This window comes from Portunus trituberculatus, chromosome 44, assembly GCF_017591435.1.
Source record: "Portunus trituberculatus isolate SZX2019 chromosome 44, ASM1759143v1, whole genome shotgun sequence".
Taxonomy (NCBI): Eukaryota; Metazoa; Arthropoda; class Malacostraca; order Decapoda; family Portunidae; genus Portunus; species Portunus trituberculatus.
The window spans coordinates 12,032,121-12,048,567 of record NC_059298.1 but is presented as its reverse complement, the minus strand read 5'-3'; the positions used below and the strand labels follow the sequence as shown (position 1 = coordinate 12,048,567).

At 42.5% G+C, this 16,447-nt stretch overlaps 1 protein-coding gene across 3 annotated transcripts in view; it reads left to right on the top strand.

Annotated features, from left to right (window-relative positions):
- Nucleotides 1-16,447, top strand: part of LOC123518877 — a 175,780-nt gene that overhangs the window by 54,730 nt on the left and 104,603 nt on the right. The window contains exon 1 of one of the 3 annotated variants that reach the window (XM_045279929.1): nt 12,506-12,530. The exons of the other annotated variants lie outside the window; for them this stretch is intronic. Within the exon in view, the coding sequence (XP_045135864.1) occupies nt 12,518-12,530 (13 nt within the window). The 5' untranslated portion in view covers nt 12,506-12,517. Of the gene's footprint in view, nt 1-12,505; nt 12,531-16,447 lie in introns of those variants that run through there. 3 annotated transcript variants of the gene reach the window in all.

Here is a 16,447-nt window from a genome sequence, read left to right as displayed (position 1 = left end):
AAAGTAGCAGTGGATGGAGACCAGACAGGTGATGAAGAGAAGACATTGAAAAGTTTGCAGAATTCCGAAAAAAACAAACAAACTGATTAAGCCTTGTCTTATAGAGAAGAAAGTAGATGCTTTTTTTCAGTGAACTTGTAATGTCAGCGGCTATTTGTGTTATTGTTGATCAGTATATGTGTATTCTCTGGTTGGGAAATGTTAATGTGGGTGGCAGTGACTCACGGATTGGGGATACAAAGTTGTTCAGGGTACATGTAACCTTTTTAATGAGTAAGTATCTATTTATAACACAGCCCGCTTCTGCCGTACTTTGCTATCTACTTTGTAGCTCATGGAGGTTTAGTCTTGCCATCTTTTCGAAAAATGACATTAAATTACAGGAAATATTTAAATCAATAGTTCAAGGTTCGTGAGGTCTGCGCCACTTTGTAATCCGCCTCTTAGTCTGTTGCCATTCCCCACTGACAAAAATAGTAAAGGGTTGGGAGGAATGGAAACCACATCTCACGCGTCTCCATAACCGTCGAAGAAAAGTTGCTGCGTTTTTGACAGGTGACGGTAGCTCGCCCACCTACCTGACTTTAGAGGTTAATCCTTTTCCCTGACGTGAGTAATGGAATTCTGCCGCGCTTCCCTCGACCAGCTGTATGAGCCGCCCTCGTTGGTCTGGGGATAATTTCCCTCTCTCTCTCTCTCTCTCTCTCTCTCTCTCTCTCTCTCTCTCTCTCTCTCTCTCTCTCTCTCTCTCTCTCTCTCTCTCTCACAGTAATATTTCTCCTGAAGAATTCGTGACTTGTAATTCGGGTGTTATTTGGCTATGCAGTAGGACACTTAATTAGCTGATGACGATCTTGGAAACTAACTATGGCGTGAAATTTGATGTTTTGTTTTCTTTTTCCTTTCTTTTGTATTCTGCCATCATTCTCTGTCTTGCATTCCCTGGGCTTCATCATTTGTTTTCTTCCATCCTCCAGATACTCGCGGGTTTTGTGTCCACCAGTGTGTCATGAGTTACTATGTGCAGTATTGATGGAACGTAACATTTTCTTAGACGCATAACTCAAGCACGTTGGCGCCAAAAAGGTTTCTCCATCGCTTCATTGTGGGGTCATGTACAAAGAACACTATTTGAGTGAGTAACACATTTATTATGCGTCATTGTAAATTGATCGTTTCACCTTATGGATAATGCAGAGGAGTCATTATTAATGAAGTAAGGTAGTACTGTTAAACTTTCTGATGCTACGAGCCTTTGTTCCTTCGTTTCTCTACTTCTCATCATGCATTTCACGTTGTGTTGTTTGACAGGCTATGGCCTCTTTCTCCATTACTAAGAGTAAGAATATTGATTTCATTATATTGACAAGGAGAGGAGAAAAGAAGAGTGTTGCAGGTGTTTTTCTTTTTATACCATATGGGCTTTTCACGGGAATTTACGAGCTAAAGGAGACCTTCTATCTGAAAGTCCACCCGTTAGGGAACCGATACCCCAGTAAGGAAGCCCTACGTATACTCGGACCGTGGCCAGGATTCGATCCCGTGGGCTTGGAAACCATTATTGACAACGAAAAGTGTATGTTAACTCATTTAACTTTTTAGGTGTTTTCCTGTCGTACCGCAACTCGTGGACTTCAGCAGCTCGACTAAATAATCCATTTTAAGTTGCTGTCGTCAAAAAAATTTCGCCTGGCGGCACGATTTATGGGCATCGCGGACGTTGCGCCGTGTGCAGGTGTCTGACACTCGCCGGTGTGCTGCACACGTAGGGAAAATAAAATTGTTGCTTGTTGCACGTTTTAGAAATTTTGCACAGTGAGAAACGTAAACAAACAAAAAATATATGTACCAAAAAAATATTCTGGCTTAGACTTTATGGAAAAGGATTATCAGGCTAGCTGCGGCATTGTCGGTGATGGCGGCGGCGGCGACGGCGGCACTGGTGCTGGTGCTGGGCAGTCTATTAAAGAGAGATGTGTGGGAGACCCGAGAGTGGAGAAAATAGCGCTGAGGGTGAAAGATTGGTAAGAGGGCCCTCATCCACCACTGGCTGGCCATTTACCGCGCGCTGGCACAGTGATCGAGTGGGCGGCAGTACGGCACCTGTGAGGTGGGGAGTGGGGAAGGGGTGGGGAGGGCAGCGGAGCCCATAGTATAGCCGAGGCGCTGGGACAACAGTTGGACGTGGAATGACGGGTCATGGAGGTGGCGGCTGGGAAGACATGGTGGTCTCAGCATGGGTATCTCGTTAGATTGTCAGTAAGAAATGATATGTGTTGTCGCGGTCTGACTGAAGTGATAGGTTGGCGTTCGCGAGATTTGTCAGGACTGAACCTTTTCTTGTGCATACTAGCAACAGAAGGAGAAGCAACAACAATAGTAGTAGTAGTAGTAGTAGTAGTAGTAGTAGTAGTAGTAGTAGCAGCAGCAGCAGTAGCAGCAGTAGCAGTAGCAGCAGCAGCAGCAGTAGTAGCAGCAGTAGTAGCAGTAGCAGCAGTGGTGCAGCAGCAGTAGTGGCAGGCAGCAGCAGTGGTGTAGTAGCAGTGGTGGTGGCAGTGGTGGTGGTGGTGGTGGTGGCAGCAGTGGTGGTGGTGGTGGTGCAGCAGTGGTGGTGGTGGTGGCAGCAGCAGCAGTGGTGGTGGTGGTGGTGGCAGCAACAGGTGGTGGTGGTGCAGTGGTGCAGTGGTGGTGGTGGTGGCAGCAGCAGGTGGCAGTGGTGGTGGTGGTGGTGGCAGCAGGTGGCAGCAGCAGCAGTGGCAGTGGCAGGTGCAGCAGCAGCAGTGGTGGTGGTGGTGGTGGTGGTAGTTGTGGTGGTGGCAGTGGTGGTGGTGGTGGTGGTGGTAGCAGCAGCAGTGGTGGTGGTGCAGTGGTAGTAGTGGTGGTAGTGGTAGCAGTAGCAGTAGTAGCAGCAGCAGTAGTAGTAGTAGTAGTAGTAGTAGTAGTAGTAGTAGTAGTAGTAGCAGTAACGGTAGTAGTAGTAGTAGTAATAGTAGTAGTAGTAGATGTGGTTGTCGATGTCTTCACTTCAATCAATTTGCTTTTCAAGTCATGGATAGTATTTTCTCGTTCAAACTCTATCGCCAACCCATTTTGAATATGAATACATTTATTTTCGAGAAAAGAGAGAGAGAGAGAGAGAGAGAGAGAGAGAGAGAGAGAGAGAGAGAGAGAGAGAGAGAGAGAGAGAGAGAGAGAGAGAGAGAGAGAGGTGCAGTACTTTGTTGCTCTCTGGCATTAGCTACGACTTTCCCCTTCACTTCACATGCAATAATCAGGCATTTACACTGTGTCCCTCGTTTCCTCCTGCCAGTTTCCCTATTTACCCTTCCTTCTTATTTGATACTCTCCTCCTTTCCTTCCTTTTCTCTCCCTTTGCAACGCTTCTACATAGGCGTTTATGACTCGCCCATGCATGCAAATAGACTTAATCGCGCTTCTGTAGATTGTGTAGTATTATGGCTGTCAGACACTAATGGCAAGGTGTGGCTCAGGCTATATCAATGGGGAGTGGGGAATAGTAAGTGGGGAGGAGGAAAGCAAGGTCTAGTCACGTGGGGAGTACGTGAGGCTGTACAGTAGGAGTAGTTATTGTTCATGCGTTGATTGGTAGAGTATTGGTAATTTGTAGGGAAAGTGAGAAAAATAGCAAGGTGTGTGTGTGTGTGTGTGTGTGTGTGTGTGTGTGTGTGTGTGTGTTTCATGCCTGCTTTGCTTTGATTACTTGCTTGTGTAATCTTGTTTGTTTATCTGAGTGTATACCTGGGCGTCATTCTTTTTTCCTGTGTGTTGTTTGCGTGTTTGTGCGTGCGTCGTTCTGTTGTCGTGGCGGTAATAATTGATGGCCTCTCACAAAGCTTTCGGTCAAGATGGGTTGCAATTAAAACGTTTTTCCCGCAACACTCATGATATATTGACAACTCTATCCCTCGCCCATTTTCAGCTTTTCGCTCGGAGGGTTGTTGAACTCCTTCGCACTTTGATCTAGAGTACCGTGCTTGTCCGGCGGCTCAATTGTTGTGCTGCTGATTTTGTGAGGTAGTAGAAAACGTGGATCTAATTAGGTGTAGCTGGTATCCGTGATTCAGTGGTTATTTGCACGGCCGCTTCTCCCCCTTCCCATTACTCACTCTATCCAGCATCTTATCTATCTTGTTCTCCATCATCTTTTCGCCTGCTAATTTTTTTTTTATTTCCAGTGTTCCTTTAGTGTTCATCTCTCTCTCTCTCTCTCTCTCTCTCTCTCTCTCTCTCTCTCTCTCTCTCTCTCTCTCTCTCTCTCTCTTCTTTTTCCTTATTTTTTCCATTTTCATTGACTTTTTACATCCCATTTTCTTTCCTCTCCACTTTTGTTATTATATATCTTTGTTTTTTGTACTTTTCCATCGTTTTTTTTCCTTTACTTAATTTCTGTTCTTTCTCTTACTATTCAGTTTTGTTTCTCTTTTTTTTTTTCATTCCCTTTCATGTTCTCGCACTCATGTCCATTTCTCGTTTCCGGGATTTTCATTCTACTCTTTTTTTTCTCCTTTCTCCATTTGTCTACCTCCTCTTCACCACCTCCCACATTCCCACCTTCCTCCCTTATCTCTGTCTCTATTTCCTCTCACCTACAATAAGTCACTCCTGCTTCCACCTCCTTCACCTCAATCTTCGTTCCTTCCTTCCCATACTCGCCAATCCTGTCGTTCTCATTCGCCACCCACCTCCTTCCTTTCTCTCCTCGCCACCATAACAACAGTAAAGAGATGGTAATGCTCTCGCCCCCCTCCTCTCGCTCCCTGACAAATGTCCCTATTTAAGCCATAAAAGAAAATCTTTTCCACACTTAAATACTGCCCTGATTCATGGCTCCAAATCCTTCTCTAAAATCCAACGAAAGCCATTATATGAACGACCTACGGGAGGGAAGGAGTGCTATAAACTATTGAGAGAGAGAGAGAGAGAGAGAGAGAGAGAGAGAGAGAGAGAGAGAGAGAGAGAGAGAGAGAGAGAGAGAGAGAGAGAGAGAGAGAGAGAGAGAGAGAGAGAGAGAGAGAGAGAGAGAGAGAGAGAGAGAGAGAGAGAGAGAGAGAGAGAGAGAGAGAGAGAGAGAGAGAATTGAGTGTGAGGTCAAGAGGGATTTTTGATAATGATTATAGGATTTCAATTGTGTTTCACGGATTTAGGGATGAGAGAGAGAGAGAGAGAGAGAGAGAGAGAGAGAGAGAGAGAGAGAGAGAGAGAGAGAGAGAGAGAGGCAGTATTCCAATCTCTTCTTATGTAAGTCATTGTGTTAAATGAGTCAGTAATATCGTGAGAAACACAGGTATTACGTTAATTTATCTCTTTCTCTCGTTAATCCTGTGCCCTTTGAGGTGGATTGGGAGCAGCGTGGAAGTAATGAACATGTGGCGCTTTTGTTCTCTGAGCTAGGAAGTGGTGGTGGTGGTGGTGGTGGTGGTGGGTGATGATGGTGGTGATGGTTGTATACTGTGTTCCTCCTTTTTAAGTCTATATTATGTTTTTGTTCGATACTCATATTTTTTTTTCCCCCAAACAATCACATAATATTAGATTTGTCTGCTATGGCTGAGGAATACATCGTGGTGGTAGTGGTGGTGAAGATGGTTGCAGTGTTTCTCCTCCTCTTTATATAGTGTTGCTATCGTCACAAATCTCTCCCTGTTCCACTCATTCTGTTATTTTTCCATTTTAACACATCGATAACACTCATTTGATTGGCTTCAGGAACACACAATGGAATGCAGCACGGGAGAACAAGCAGCAGATCTATTGGCACTGACTTAACTGTTAGTGATAAACCAGAGGAATGAAAGGCCAGCAATAGGGAAGGAGAAATAGAATAGGCCACTTCTCAGCACGGGAGGGGAGTGAGGGAAGGCACACTTTAAAGTACGATGAAGGATGGAAGGAGGAAAGGATGGAGGTTATGAATGTAGTTTACGAGTAACTCTCCAGGCAGGGACTCTGGTTTGTCTTGCTGAGGGAAGGAGAGGAAAAGGAGTTATATGCCGTGGGGGCCAGAAGACTGGGCAATGTAGGTCAATATACTTCGTTTTATCATCTCTTCCAATGTCATTTTGCTACTTGAGGGACATAGTAACACTTCGTCAGACTGATGTATTCACTGTATGATTTTTTCTACGAATCTGTACTATAGCATACTTCATATTTACTTTACAATATTTTGAAGCCAGTATTTAGTTTCAAGATAGCAGTTTATTTTCATTTTGACAATTTGATACTTTGAAAAGCTTTGGTAGAAATATGACACTAGCTTGCTACACGTATCACAACAAGACCGGGGTTCGAATACCTACCAGTGAGTGAGGGCACCAGTCAGCTGCAGTGTTGTGTTCGTCGTTAAATTATTGTGCCAGAGATGTGACACAGAGTGGGTGTGGACTAATCACAAAAGAAAGAATATAGTTTTATACGTGCGTGTAATCCTCGGATGAAGTATGCTTTCATGGAGCAGAAAAGTGGGGCAAAAGTTTTCAGATTCGTCGATATTTTTTTTTTCTTTTTCTTTTAAGACAGATCCACTCTGGCTTGTCACGGAGAGAGAGAGAGAGAGAGAGAGAGAGAGAGAGAGAGAGAGAGAGAGAGAGAGAGAGAGAGAGGAGAGAGAAAGTGTCATTAACTTACGGGGTCCTCACCAGGGTTCAGCATCCTCTCACGCTAGTAATCCTTAGCCAGTGTGTCAGTTCATGTAGTGACGTTTGAATAGAACAAAGACATAATTATACTGAGAATCCTTAGATGGGATACGAATAGGCGCCGATAGGATTAGGTAGTTTTTTATCCTTTTTTTTTTTTTTTTTTTGTTAATCTTTCTTGTGCATTGCGTCCTGAACGTAATAGTAAGTCTGGGACTGGACACTGCCACGTGTTTACTCACAAGGCTAACGTCTCAGTAGTGAAAAAAGAGATCCTTGTGTTTAGTCTTTTTTCTGAATTGGACTGGAATAAATGCAGTAATAGAGTTGATGGTGCCGAATCAGTATCTTCTTGTTTACTTAAATGTTTTCTGGCAGTTATATATCTAGCTATGAATCTGAAATTGTGTACATCTAACTATGATTCTAAAAAAATGTCGATCTACTTATGAATCTGAGAAAAATAACGTGTGTAAATTATTTCGACTAATAAGTTAAATAACTATACTGATGATTGAGAAATTCTGTAACATTTCCTTTAAAAGAGTTTTAGTTAAATTTTGGTAAAGTGTGCGTAGGTGTGCATCATTAATATAGGAACTGACAAGTGTATAGGTTTACTGGCATCTTGTAGACTGCCCTACATTCCAGACACAATAAATAAACTTTGTACGTCAGTTTGAATTATACATGCCAGTTATTGATGGTATTGCATGTAGTAGTATAAGCAATGTATAAAGTACATAATAGCAAACCTTCGCTTTTCCACGTCAGGTCCTTGAATATATACTTAGTTCTCACCCTGAGAGAAAAAAATAGCAATGGAATTTCTATCACACAAGTTGGCTTTGAAATGCAATGTAGTGTCTTGCTTGTAAACATAATTTAGTGGAAATAATCGATTGTTTTTTTCACGCTTCGCTTCTCAGATCAAAATATGAATATTGCAAACACACATTGTAATATCGAACACAGTGAGGTCGCCGCCAACACCTACACACCAACACCTACAACATGCCAGCTCGCAGTGGCCGGTCAGAAGGTGTGAACTATACACCTCTCATCGGCACCAGTGATGAAGCTATAATGTTGCTCTCACCGCGGCAAGTATTGACTCCATCAGTGCCACCATTATTTATACAGCGTGATGTCCAAATGCATCACTAATGGAGCGAGCGCAAGGCGGTAAAAAATGTTACGTCGTGGTGTGCAACTTATCGCCGCACAGTGGTGTTATTTTGATATTGTTAATATTAATGTTCGTGGAAGTGCAAACAGCAGTAATTGTGCTTTGTGTTGTATTGTGGCGGCGATGGTGGTGATAGTAGTAGTAGTAGTAGTAGTAATAGTAGTAGTAGTAGTAGTAGTAGTAGTAGTAGTAGTAGTAGTAGTAATAGTAATAGTAGTAGTAGTAGTAATAGTAGTAGTAGTAGTAGTAATAGTAGTAGTAATAGTAGTAGCAGTAATAGTAGTGGTAGTAGTAGTAATAGTGATCGTAGTGGTAGTAGTGGTAGTAGTAAGGTAGTAGCAGTAATAGTAATGGTATTAACGTCACCAGTACTAGTACCACTACCGTTGTCATTATTACTACTATTACTACTATTACTGCTGCTGTTACTACTACTACTAATAGTATATATATATATATATATATATATATATATATATATATATATATATATATATATATATATATATATATATAAACTACTACTACTACTACTAATAATAATAATAATTAACTAATTACATCTATCGTAATGGCAACACATCATTAGTACAACCTTTATGGTCATCCCCATCCTCATCTTCAGTGTTCCTCCTCCTGCTGCTGCTGCTGCTTCTGGCACAATAGTCATATATTGAGTAACAATATCCAATAAGTCATTTTAGTGGCGCCGAACTACGCCATTCACAAGCTTTCTGGCAGCACCACTACTTTCCCGGCACAACAAAGTTAGCCGCGATATATCTCTTGAGCTCGTAATACTGATCAAATATTTAGCTTCCTTCCTACGCGACCAACGATACCGGAGAGGAGGAAGAGGGGCTAGCGAACGTGTGTGGGAGAGCGAGAGAGAGAGAGAGAGAGAGAGAGAGAGAGAGAGAGAGAGAGAGAGAGAGAGAGAGAGTGAGAGAGAGAGAGAGAGAGAGAGAGAGAGAGAGAGAGAGAGAGAGAGAGAGAGAGAGATATATATATATATATATATATATATATATATATATATATATATAGAGAGAGAGAGAGAGAGAGAGAGAGAGAGAGAGAGAGAGAGAGAGAGAGAGAGAGAGAGAGAGAGAGAGAGAGAGAGAGAGAGAGAGAGAGAGAGAGAGAGAGAGAGAGAGAGAGAGAGAGAGAGAGAGAGAGAGAGAGAGAGAGAGAGAGAGAGAGAGAGAGAGAGAGAGAGAGAGAGAGAGAGAGAGAGAGAGAGAGAGAGAGAGAGAGAGAGAGAGAGAGAGAGAGAGAGAGAGAGAGAGAGAGAGAGAGAGAGAGAGAGAGAGAGAGAGAGAGAGAGAGAGAGAGAGAGAGAGAGAGAGAGAGAGAGAGAGAGAGAGAGAGAGAGAGTGTGTGTTGGTGTTGCTTGCCGCCTCCGCCTCTCGACCACCCCTCACCACCTCTTCCTCCGAAGCGTGACCGGGTGTGGGTGTAGGAGTCTTGAGTGGCTGCACGTCTCTTAGCGCCTCGAATCCCCGGCCCTCTGGCGCCCCGCTGCCGTCCACTCAGGGCGGGAAGTGTTCAGGGATGTGAGGGGCCAAGAGGCGCTTTTTTTAGGTATCTTGTGTATTGGTTCTCGATGATCATTGGGTGACGTAGCTCGCTTTGTGTCTTAAGTAAGTGGTTTGTGTTTCTCTCGGCCTGTGGTAGACGTTGGTAAGGTGCTCTCTCTCTCTCTCTCTCTCTCTCTCTCTCTCTCTCTCTCTCTCTCTCTACCAATCCTCATGCCTCACCTTCCCTGGAATGAAGGCAAACACACTCCCTGGGTGACATTTTCCTTCATATTATCCAAACACGTCTCCACACACTGCAAATAGTCATACACACGTGAAAAATTAATTCACTAGTGCTAGTCTTGCTGTGTATGTTCGTATTATGTACGTGTGTGTGTGTGTGTGTGTGTGTGTGTGTGTGTGTGTGTGTGTGTGTGTGTGTGTGTGTGTGCATATTATTTACGAGTGCATATATCTACTTATTTATTTATCTAGGGCCTTGTTGGTCTATATATAATTCTCTCTCTCTCTCTCTCTCTCTCTCTCTCTCTCTCTCTCTCTCTCTCTCTCTCTCTCTCTCTCTCTCTCTCTCTCTCTCTCTCTCTCTCTCTCTCTCTCTCTCTCTCTCTCTCATCAAATATGCATACAGCTCAGTGAACATAATGACCATGAGAGTTTGCACCTGACAGTTTATAGATTAAATTATCAAAGAACATACAAGTATTCATAGTTATTCGTGTATTCATTGCATTTGACGCTGCCTGGGAAAGCTATTAAGCCTTCGCCGCCGCCTCGCACCCTCCGTCAGGTGAAATGTAACAAGAAAGCAACACTTCACCTCTTCTGGTATATATCTTGTTATACTTTCAGTTTCAGCATCATCCCATCTTGCTGTGATAATCTCCAATATTTGTTACCTGTCTTTCCCTCACCTTAATCCCACTACTTAGCTGTTTGTCTGTCTGTCTGTCTGTCTGTCTGTCTGTCTGTCTGCCTGCCTGCCTCTCCTCACCTCAGCCATTACCTCGTCCTTGTCAAGTTACCCTCTCCTTTTTCTTTCTATCTTTGGCTCCTTACTTTATTTTCCTTCACCTCTCACCTAACTCCTCCTGCTTCTTGTTTCGTCTGTGTTCTCTTTGAGTTCCCTTTTGCTCACTTCTTTCTGTGTGTGTGTGTGTGTGTGTGTGTGTGTGTGTGTGTGTGTGTGTGTGTGCGTGCGTGATAATAATAATAATAATAATAATAATAATAATAATAATGATAATAATAATGAAAGTAATAATAGTAATAATATTTCGGTTTATTTGAATGACAGCTAGTACAGGTACAGAGCTGGAACTCCTACATATATCCTTATATACTAACATACACTCATACATCTTAAGCCTACACAGCTCCTGTGGTGTCATTGTGTGTGTGTGTGTGTGTGTGTGTGTGTGTGTGTGTGTGTGTGTGTGTGTGTGTGTGTGTGTGTGTGTGTGTGTGTGTGTGTGTGTGTGTGTTGCGCATCTTGCCTATCGAAAATGAGAGAGAGAGAGAGAGAGAGAGAGAGAGAGAGAGAGAGTCCTGAATATTTGATGTCTGGTCGAATGTTGCTCCTTTTGTGGCGGCATTCCTACGACTACAGGACCTTCATTGCTTCAGTATGTTGCCTGGCCCTCCCCAACCATCCCTCCCTTGAGTCCTTTATCACCACTATTTGATTTTTCTTTCTTTTCCTTTTTTTTTTTTTTCTTTCACTAATTTGTATGTATGTAGTGTCTATCTGTGTCTGGTTCGTCTTTTTGTCTCTCTCTCTCTCTCTCTCTCTCTCTCTCTCTCTCTCTCTCTCTCTCTCTCTCTCTCTCTCTCTCTCTCTCTCTCTCTCTCTCTCTCTCTCTCTCTCTCTCTCTCTCTCTCTCTCTCTCTCTCTCTCTCTCTCTCTCTCTCTCTCTCTCTCTCTCTCTCTCTCTCTCTCTCTCTCTCTCTCTCTCTCTCTTTCTCTCCTTCTCGCTACACCCACGTTGCAAGTCATCACCTTCCTGTCTGTTGCTACTTTGTCAACAGGTTTGCTAACCAGGTACCGTATCTCCGCGCCGTGGCCTTGGCAGTCTGATGAAAGACCAGCACTGACTTGATAATATATAGTTTCGTCACTTCCCGCGTGACACAACACACACTTCTTGTACTTTAATGGTTTGCCTTGACTATCCTACATCTTGTCTGCACTTACTACCCAAAGGCAGGTTAGGCAAAATGAATAAGAAAGTGATTGAAAATACAGATTCAAATGAATATAACAATAAATGTCAAAAGTAAAAGACTGAATTGAACTAAGATTAAGTGAATAATGAATAAAAACTTTTTTGAGAAGTTATTAATAAATTTTCAAATCAGCAGTCCTTTCTCACAATCCCTGAATAGCTGTGAAAAAATGCAGAAATGCAAATTTTATATGTGCAATAAGGAAAGCACATCTTTTAATTCTTCTCTTTTTTTTGCGTGCCTCAAAAAACAGGATACTTACATTAGAAAATAGTTACACTTGATTTGCGCAGCAAACCTTGTTTCTGCTGCTGCTATTTTCTCTCTCTTTCCATGACTTGCTGATTCTTGCAATTACTGTAGTAAAAAAATGAAGCTACTTTATCTACATGTACGTGTATAAGAATACATATTGCTCTGATTTTTCATTGCCATTCTCGCAATCCTTGGAACCAGCCACGCACCCTTTACTAACTAGGTGTTGAGTTTCCATTGGTGTAGTTCATACAATGAACCTCATTAGTACCGTACACTTTTGTTTGTTCTCCTTCGTGTCTGTTTGCGAGTACGTAAGCTGCAGTCTTTTCGTAGCAAGTTTACTTCAAGACATTAATGTGATGGTGAATTCAAGAGTGGTTTTGCTTTACTGCTCTTTAAATGCTCTAAAAAATATACAAATAACGATCATTAATCAGAAATAGACAAACTTGACAAAGTGAGATTAAAAAAAGAAAACGATCGTCGTAGTAGTAGTAGTAGTAGTAGTAGTAGTAGTAGTAGTAGTAGTAGTAGTAGTAGTAGTAGTCAAAGCAGTATCAATATCACATCAACATCATAATCCTAATCATCATCATCATCATCATTGCAGTTATCAAGAGTATCAGCGGTAAGGATGGAGACAGGACATGATGTTGCAAGGTAAGGCAACTGAACGTCCGGCGGGGTATCGGGGTCTCTGTATCTCTGCATCTCCAGCCAACTCTTCGCGGATTTTCAAGGGATCAGGAATTATTCAATGTATGAAATGGATAAAAATGAACGATCAGAACAGAAGGGCGATATCGAGGAGGGAATTGCGCTATACGGAAACGGGAAGAGGAGGAGGAGGAGGAGGAGAGGAGGAGGAAGAGGAAGAGGAAGAGGAAGAGGAAGAGGAAGAGGAAGAGGAGGAACAGGAGCCGGAAGAGGAGTGTGTGTGGGAAGGAAGACCCTTTATGCCAGTGGTGATCCGGACACTTCAAAGTCGGCAATATTGTTTTTTACTTGGTAGTGTTTCAGGTAATTCCGTGTTGAAAGTCTAATGTTGTGGGTAGGAAGATCAAAAGAAAGGAGGAGAGTCCAGAGAGCGAGCGACGATTGAAATAAGGAGAATGAGGGTAGAATAATTAGCAGAGCGGAAAATAAAAGTAAGAAGAAAAGGGAATATAATTGAACTGAAAGAAAAATAATAAAGAGAGAGAAAGTGTAAAGGCACTAACAAGAAAAGCTTGTGAAGAAAAGCTAAAAGGAGGAAAATAATAGAGATTATGGAGAGAGAGAGAGAGAGAGAGAGAGAGAGAGAGAGAGAGAGAGAGAGAGAGAGAGAGAGAGAGTGAGTAAAAGGAAAAGTGATATTTGTGAAGAATAACTTGGGGGAAGGATTATATAAAATAGAAAAAAAAGGTTAGAAGAAATATGACGGAAAGTTTTACAGAGTAGTGCAGCAAAACGTAATAAAAATTAAGGAGAAAGAAAAGAAACACGTCAGTTTAGTCAGTGATAAGATAAGAGTTCAGTATAACACAAACGTATGACGTGACATGGTTATTCATGATAGTTTGTCAATTTACTCAGTTAATTATAAGAAACTATTTTATGTTCATTTACTGACATGCATATACGAGAAAAGCGTTAGTTTGTTATAATTGTCGACCTGATTTAAAAGATGCCTGTTTGTAATCACTTCTTTACGAAATAACACTTTGCCAAGATCGAACAGGTATTTTTTTTATTTATTTGAAGTACATTTGATATCAAGGCGTCTTTCTGAAACATGTGAACGTCTGAAAATGGGACAACATGGAGTTACTATTCTAACTGGTGCTTTGCGTTATTTGAGACAACAGTGAGGACACAGAAGGAGTTGTAGCACGGTTTGTGATCAGTCTAGTGTTTAGCTGCATCGCTTTCAAAGAGACTTGGCGAGCCGTAATCAGATTCCCTTCCCACTTTGTGAGTGCATCAGAGCGCGCCGGTGGGAACCGTCACGTGGTGTGTTTTCTTCCGTTGTGCCTACACTGAATCACAACTGCCTCTCGTCTTTCTTATCGGGCCTCGACTTTCGCTCTTCAGGACGGAAGAAGTGAATGCAATACTCCTAGAAAGAGAGAGGTGGCTTACTCACCCTGTCTGAGGAATATCTCTATACAGCGATGAGTTACAATGCTTTGTGTAACGTGGAAGCGTACTGAATAATTATCATTTTACCATTACCGTGCCTTTTACCTCATTTATTTTTGTATACGACGCTTCATATATTTCCTACATTGGAGCACAAAAACACTGATGTTGCTAGCCGAGACCATGAAAGGCTTGTGCCAATAGCGCTTCCGCATCTCACAGTATTGCTGGAAACAACTGAATCATTGTGAGGTGCATGCGAGGCAGTACAGTATTCGCGTGGTGGCGCCTTACCAAATTTACTGTATTTATTATACGTCATTCGCTGGCTTGTTTTGTTTGATTTCACTAGCCATTCCGTCTTAGTAAATACAAAGATTCTCCATGTATTGCTCCCACCGACACGCGGGATGTCTGTCAGTCTTCAAAGTGAACCTAAGATCTTTAATTTTCTCAGATCAATATTTCAATAAATTTTGTGATCATCGTGGGAGTTTGTAGTATTGGGAGGATTTGCTATTCACAGAGCTTTGAATCAAAGCTTTTATTACGTGCATGACATTCGTACAGACCGATTGGGTGAGTCGATGCCTGAATAATTCATGCTGCGTGGTCGCTTTCACCGAATCCTTTTGAAAGTTTGTGAACATGACGCTTTGCAGCATGAAAATATTTATCATATTTGCATATTTTTTTTTTTGCCGATTTAGAAGAAAATGTGTTATTTCTAGGAGTTTTCAGTTAATAGTATTTCTATTATTCATAGTCTACGGCCACAAGTGTATTGACTGAACAGTATGGATGTATATTTATATAAGTATGCTTACATTGCTCTTTATCTGTGTTGAGACTGACGTGCTCCAGTGTGGAGAACTCTGCGCCTCACATACTCGTATTTCGTCGAAACCTTCAGAAATGACGTTCATGAGTTATTTGTAGTACTTCTGTACACTGTTTCATCTATCACATTGAATAGATTACCTCTCTGCATTTATAACTATTATATGGAACGTCTTTTGATTTTCTTTTTATCATCAAATTATCACTTCGTTTCTTTTAAATGTTTTGTCCACCATTGCTTTCAGTTTGGTGTGATATCTTATTTTGAGGCAAGGGACTACCACTTTTCCTGTCAATGGCTCGCGTCAACAAAACCTCTAAAGACTTTAAGTAGAGAGTTCCTTGTCATTAAATCATCCTCTGTCATGGCCTGTTTAAGGTAAAGATTCTCCATGCACCTTAAACCTAAAAGTATGCACGTAGAAGTCAGAAGTTTGGCACAGTCTTCAAACCACCAATTTATTCATAAATATTAACTGAGGTTGTGTTTGACTGGATGAACGATCACAAAGAAAGTGGAAAGGTTGGGTTATTGTTCGTGACGGGTCCTCAAGTGGGCTATTGTGTTTGTAGTAAGGGTCACGTCGGCACGAGGACGTCATTGGGGGCTCCAGACACCCACTCCTTCCCTTACCACGCCGCCACGCTCCACTTGTAGCACAGAGACTTGGATTTATTCATTGTGTGTGTGTGTGTGTGTGTGTGTGTGTGTGTGTGTGTGTGTGTGTGTGTGTGTGTGTGTGTGTGTGTGTGTGTGTGTGTGTGTGTGTGTGTGTGTGTGTGTGTGTGTGTGTGTGTGTGTGTGTGTGTGGTGTGTGTGGTGTGGTGTGGTGTAGTGTGGTGTAGTGTAGTGTGGTGTAGTGTGGTGTAGTGTGCAGTGTGTGTAGTGTGGTGTGGTGTGGTGTGGTGTGGTGTGGTGTGGTGTGGTGTAGTGTGGTGTGGTGTAGTGTGGTGTGGTGTGGTGTGTGTAGTGTGGTGTGGTGTGGTGTGGTGTAGTGTGGTGTGGTGTAGTGTGTGTGGTGTGGTGTGTGTGTGTGGTGTGTGTGGTGTGTGTGGTGTGGTGTGGTGTGGTGTGGTGTGGTGTGGTGTGGTGTGGTGTGGTGTGGTGTGGTGTGGTGTGGTGTGTGTGTGGTGTGGTGTGGTGTAGTGTGTGGTGTGGTGTGGTGTGTGTGGTGTGGTGTGGTGTAGTGTGGTGTGGTGTGTGTGGTGTAGTGTAGTGTAGTGTAGTGTAGTGTGTGTAGTGTGGTGTAGTGTGGTGTGGTGTGTAGTGTAGTGTAGTGTAGTGTAGTGTAGTGTAGTGTAGTGTAGTGTAGTGTGTGGTGTAGTGTAGTGTAGTGTAGTGTAGTGTAGTGTAGTGTAGTGTAGTGTAGTGTAGTGTAGTGTAGTGTAGTGTAGTGTAGTGTAGTGTAGTGTAGTGTAGTGTAGTGTAGTGTAGTGTAGTGTGTGTAGTGTAGTGTAGTGTGGTGTGTAGTGTGTGTGTGTGTGTGTGTGTGTGTAGTGTGGTGTAGTGTAGTGTGTGTGTGTAGTGTAGTGTGTGTGTGGATGTTGTGTCATGTGTGTGTGTGTGTGTGTGTGTGTGTGTGTGTGTGTGTGTGTGTGTGTGTGTGTGTGTGTGT